Source organism: Pteropus alecto, unplaced genomic scaffold, assembly GCF_000325575.1.
Source record: "Pteropus alecto unplaced genomic scaffold, ASM32557v1 scaffold152, whole genome shotgun sequence".
NCBI lineage: Eukaryota > Metazoa > Chordata > Mammalia > Chiroptera > Pteropodidae > Pteropus > Pteropus alecto.
The window spans coordinates 10,867,500-10,873,845 of NW_006432227.1; the positions used below are offsets into that span (position 1 = coordinate 10,867,500).

The window sequence follows — 6,346 nt, forward strand, 5'->3', positions numbered from 1 at the left end:
GCGCGGGCGGGGAGGGCGAGCGGCGTGGCGTCGGCGACCCGTCCGAGACGCGCTCGGTGTGTAGCAGCCGCAGCAGCAGCAGCGGCGGTGGCGACCAGCGCGCCGGCCACCAGCACCAGCACCACCAGCCCATCTGCAAGATCTGCTTCCAGGGCCCTGAGCAGGTTAGGCCGGGAGGGACCACGGGCAGCTGGCGTTAGCTCCGCTGGGCTGGGCTCGGCTTGGGAATGGGCTGGGTCTCGCCCGCGACGACCGACCTTTCAGCACCGCGGACAGCGCTCGCCTCTCACTTGCACCGCTGGGTGGCTTGTCTGGTCCCGCCAACTGAAAAGCGTCTGTCTACTCTGTGCCGCCTTTCCCTTTCCGTGAAGGCTGGTAAAAAGGTCCCGGTGGCGAATACAGGGTTTCATTTGATCTATACTCCCCCCCGCCCCATTTGGTTTTGCAGTTACACATTCCTCAGGTGCTTTAATGAAAATGCCATAAGTATCTCTTATTTACGAAATGGATTTTGGTTCATACATAAAAACGAACCTACATCCCTTTTCTACAAAAGTATCCTGAGGCAGATCGCCTTAGAATACAAGCTGGGGTGAGTCATGTCAAAACCAAAAGGGCAGCATCTTTCCATATTGCAAATTTGGAGACTTAATCTCAGTGATATAAAAGGGTGTTACAGTTTTACAAGAGAAGTAGGAATGTGCTGTGGCCTTGTGAAAGAAAGGCTATTGAGGCAACCGTGCACTTTATATTTTGTTAGAAACATGATTCTAAAGTATAAACTCCATTAGAGGTGCATGCAACTTATATGAGAGTCCTCATAGAGGCAGCAGGATAATATATCTCTCTTACAAAATGTGCGGTCTGAGGAAACATTAGGTTTAATATTTTTACAAGTAAGGAAATTGCATACGAATACGCAGGCTTTCAGGAACATAGTGCCCTAAGTCAATATTTATGATGCTACATTTAGAAAAAAATAAAAGCATAATGCTATTGCAAGCTACTTTCTGGGATGCCATGCATTTCTTCTTTAGCAATGATTAAGAATAACTGCAGAGGAAATGCATCTGACCATCCACTTAAAAGTTATTAAAGAGATTTAATAGTACAGCTTTCTCCCAAGGGTTTAAGGAGCTACATCTTGCAGACATTTTGTATGTAGTTAGAACATTTATGTCATAACTCTAAGCAATATCTTTGAAATAGTTTTAAGACTTTAGTTTTATTCCTATCAGAGGTATAAAAATTTAATTTCATTTTCCAGGATAGATTTTTATGCCTGTATTCTTCTGGGTAAATGGCGTTGAAAGAAAACAAGTGTTATGTTTTTAAAATAGAGACATAAGCATAAATATTTATACTAACCTGTTTTCTTTTCAGGGGGAGCTGTTGAACCCCTGCCGATGTGATGGGTCGGTTCGATATACACATCAGCTGTGCCTGCTGAAGTGGATCAGTGAGAGGGGGTCCTGGACCTGTGAGCTCTGCTGCTATAGATACCATGTCATAGCCATTAAAATGAAACAACCTTGCCAGGTAAACATTTGTGACACTTTTTTTTTTCTGCACTAATTTTGCTAAACCTAAGTGCACTTAAGTTTTGTTATTTCTAGGAATATTTTACATATGCTACTTAAAAACATTTTATGCAAATCTCGGTAAAACCAAGATTTAGAATTTGTAGAGATATACTTTGAGAAATCTATGAATTTTTGATCTGAGAAACTCAAAAGACATTTTATTCAAATGGTTTCCTCTATGAATTTGTTGTTTACTGATAAATTTAAACCTACCTTTGTTTCTAAAAGGACAAGTTGGTAAAATGTCTTATACTCCAATTAAGTCTACTTTACTAATTAGAAATGTTACATAATTTATTTGAGTAGTGCTTTGTTACTTTAAGCTTTGAAACCCTGGATAGAGTCCATTTATGGAAAACAAATGCAAGTAAAGCAAAACTTTACTAGTCTGGAAATTTTGTTCAAACCTATTATTCAAAGAATAATTATTAGAACCTAGTTCTAATCTGAACACTCTTCATTTAACCAGGCTTTCTTTTTCATATGAATTTTTTTCACAGTTAAATTTTGATTACTTTTATTCTTTGCCGTGATCAACTACGTAGTGGATGCATAAGTATTTCCAAGAGTTACTCTCAGTAATACTACTGAAAAACTTTTTGTGTATAATCACATAATAACACAATAGCCATAAACCTGCAAATAGGCTTTTTTTTTTTTTTTTTGCCATGGAAGAACTGATTTAATCATTTGAAAAGACTGGTGTAATGTAAAATAAGGATGACCTCTTCAACTAAAGCAGAGTAGTATGTAATTGACAAGATCTGGAGACAGGGCACTGATAAGCAGACATAAAAGAGTAGAGTTCAAAGCAGAGACAGAAGAGGTAATGGAAGGGAAAGGAAAAGGGAATTGAAAAGTCAGGAGTCAAGAAAGTCACAAAATCTATTGTTTCTTGTTTCTATTCACATTACCAAAGTTAGTTTGCGTTGAGCTGACCAGTATAAGATAGGTAAAACCGTGTTTGCAGAAGATAACCTGGAAGCTGAATACTACTGCATTCATAATTTAGATTTCATAGGTTTTAATTTGTGCATCCTCACATAATTTGCAATTAATTTGCATCTTTGATAGTCACCATTAAAGGCATGATTAGCAGGCATGAAATGAAAATATGAATTTTCTCAAGCCGACCTAAGGCTTATAAATAATTTGGAAAGAAGAGTAACAATGCAGATGAGTGATGTTATTATGCTGAAGACAGGCATAAACTTGACACATTTTCCTAGAACTTCTAATTGATCGAGCTACTTTGGTATCAACTTATGGATCCATCACAGTTGTCTTGAATAACAGATGGAATCATATCCGAAGACCTAGATATGAGTAGTACAATGGAATGAACAATAATTTTATAAATAGAAATATGTATAGGTGACAAATGGAGAGATTTAGGGCTCCAGTGAAAAGTCCCATGAGAAGAGCTATGGTCAGATGTTCAAGAGCTGAAATAGAATGCTAAGTATTTCAAAAACTTTAACTTATGGCTACTATATATTAATTCATTTGGGGTGATTACTTTTGAAGTAAATAGATATAGGTCCTTGATGTAATTTTTAAAATAGAAAACAGACAAAGGCCTAGGGCAAAAATACAATTTCCTAATTCTATTCCTATAGCAAAATGAATTCATTGCTACTATGTCTTGCTTCATTAAAAAAAAATTTAATAATTATTTTAACCAAAGCAATTTTCCAAACTATGTATATGATATGGCCAAAAAAATCAAAACTAACCACAAGCTAAAATAACAAATTAACCTAGTACTAATAGTACATTTAGGGTTAATTTTATTGCAACGCATGCAAATACTACTATGATCTGTAATCTGATCTGTTTGTTGCAATAAACTAGAAGATAATATTTAGAAACAAAGTTGACGTGACTCTGATGATGATAGCTCAGATCATGCCGGAGAAAATAACTTACTAGCACTACATTATACATATGTAAAGCTCAGTACTCTTTTTTTGTGTGTGTGTTTTCTTGTTGTATTATTTATTTTACCTTTCATGTATACATATATGTATATTACTGAATTAAACTTACTGGGGTGACATTGGTTAGAACATTGTGTAAATTTTAGGCTCAGTACTCTTAATGGACAGAAATCAGTTCAAAGGTTGCTAAACTACTCCTTATACCCAGGAGTAGTTTATTGTCAGATAAAGTTTGACTAATTGTCTGACATTTCTGTTACATATAACCCATCAACTGGGCACTTACTCTGATTTTTGATTTTCTCCCTTGCTGGTATGAGGCCAATTGGATTTAGCATTTATCACATCCATGCTTTAGGGCATAGCAGAGATCCATTTCCTCATGGTGCAGGATCAAATAGGGGGCATGTTATGACCCTCGCCTTCACCTTCATATCCCTCTGTCCTAAGTATAGAGCCTTCCCATAACTTTGAGCAGTGACTTCTTGCATGCAGAACAGAATAGAGAATAAATAATATATTAAGAGAGAACATTTACTGAACACTTACTGTCAGGTACTGTTCTAAGTGCTTTACATATACAGATTCTGATATTTATCTTTCATAACCTGTCAGGCAGGGAATATTATCTCTATTTTACACAAAGGGAAACTGAGACACAGAAAAATTAAGTAACTTGTGCTTTGTATATATTTAGTAAAAGGCAAAGCCAGGATTCAAAATTAGTCTGGTTCTGAGGTCCATGCCCCAAAACTCCTGCAGTAGTAATTCTTAGCCATCGTGTCCCATATTGGAAAGTGTTCTCAACTCCATCATCGCTTCCCTGACATTTCTGGGTCAAGCAGGAACTGATTTCAGCATGGTCTCTCAGACGGTCTAGAAGTGTTATGCAGTGGTTTGCTGCATAACGAACCACTCAAATACTTAGTGATTTAAACAACTGTCATTTCTTATTTCTGAAGAGTTTGGGTTGATTGAGCTCAACTGGGAGGCTCTTCTCCACCTGTGGTATCAGTCTGGAGCTGTGATCACTCAAAACTTTGACTGGATTGAAACATCCAAGAGATCTTACTCATTTGACTCATTCTTGATGCTGGCTGTTGGCCGGAAGCTCGTTCAGGGCTGTCAGCTGATTCCTCAGTTCTCTTTCTATTTGACTTGGATGTTTCACAGCATGATGGTTGGGTTCCAAGAAACTGGAAGTGAAGATCTCTTTAAGGCCCAGCTTTGGAAGTGACAATTTTATGTCTGCTTCACTCTCTTGATTAAAGCAAGTCACAAGACCAACTCAAGAGAAGGGAAAACGGACTCTATATCTGGAGTCTGCCCCCCTCTTTTTTTTTAAAGAGTGGTCATCTTTAATTTACCATAGAGATAGCTTCTAAAATGACTCTGCTTAACTACCCTGGCATCTGTGTTTGGTCCTCATCAGGTCCACATTGGTCAGCAGGTACCTATCACGATTTTCCTCCTAGGGTTCAGAAATAAAGAAAGTTAAAATAATGTGTGGGAGGTTGACTCCACCAGTGGTGCTTGATGCATATCCTCAAATACTTTCAAAAGTGATAAGCACTATGATGTGTCTCTGGTACTCAGAGAGACATGGGGACAGAGAAGGGAAAGGAGCAGTTAGCCAAGAAGCAGGTGTGTTTTTCTCATTGTGATTATCTTTGAAAATTTGAATCCAAACCTCTCCAGTTCATTGGATTTCAGTGATGCTCAACAACATGGCCCAATAGAAAACAGATATATCCTCTATAACATTTAAACCTTAATTGCTGCATCATTAGCAGTAGGAGTTAATTAAGACATTTGAAGTAATTTACATGCATTTACCCTCCTACCTACTTCTAGAACCTATTTTATTGATTAACATATTTAAGATGATGCATTAATGATATTTTAAGAGTAAAAGCTAATTCTGTTTTGAATCTCAGTGTGGTATAAAATTTGTGACATGTCGGGACTTACTTATTTTTAGATGGTGGTGACATTATAAACTAATTAAGCTATGTACAGGTTTGTGAATGCTTTCAGTACTTTGTCAAGAAATACAGATGCTTAAAGAGAACATCTACTAGATAAAGTGCTGTGCAGGAAACTTCAAACTTGCTGTAGGAGACAAACTGCACTACCTAAACAGAGAAAAATATGACGTAAGTGGAAAGTAATAGCTATTATTACCTTCAGAGAGTTGCTTAATTCTAGTGTCTCAGTTAACTCATCTTTAAAAGATAACAATGACACCTATTTTATAAATTATTTTGAGGACTAAATACATAAGTATATGTAAAGTGCTTAGGATAGTGCCTGGCACATAGTAGGTGCCATTTTAATGTTGGCTTTGATTATTATGATGTGTTCAAACAGATGGTGACCTTCGGCGGCTCTGGCAGCAGTGCTCACAGTCCCCCATTTTCTTCAGTGTCTTGTCACCTAAATGAAATTAATGACTCCTCTTTTCAGATCATTCTTTATCCCTGGATTTTTATTCCCTTTTTCTGGGAGATCCCATCTCGATTTCTGACCAAATTTGTTACTGTAAATAATGAATGAGTCAGCATTTTAAAAGTCAGGTGTAAGGAGATATAGTGATTTCAGCACATGGGAACATATTTACTCTCCAGATGTCCCTCCCTGTGGGTCTTTGTTGGAGATCGTAATCGAAGTTATGAGATGCTTTTTTTTTTATGTGTCCAAACACAGAGTGAGGCTATTCAGCCTCCTCAAGCAGCTGTTGTTTATACTTTGGCAGGAGGTGGGGAGGCCCTAGAGATCCATGGAGGACAATCACTAAGGGGCACAGGCAGGTGGCCAAGCTTC

General features: G+C 37.7%; 1 protein-coding gene across 1 annotated transcript in view; it reads left to right on the forward strand.

The window, feature by feature from the left end:
* Positions 1–6: 6 nt before the first annotated feature.
* Positions 7–6,346, forward strand: part of MARCH11 (membrane associated ring-CH-type finger 11) — a 97,440-nt gene continuing 91,100 nt past the window's right edge. The window contains exons 1-2 of the mRNA XM_006907125.2: positions 7–164; positions 1,384–1,539. Coding sequence (XP_006907187.1) covers positions 1,522–1,539 — 18 coding nt within the window. The 5' untranslated portion in view covers positions 7–164; positions 1,384–1,521. The remainder of the gene's footprint in view (positions 165–1,383; positions 1,540–6,346) is intronic.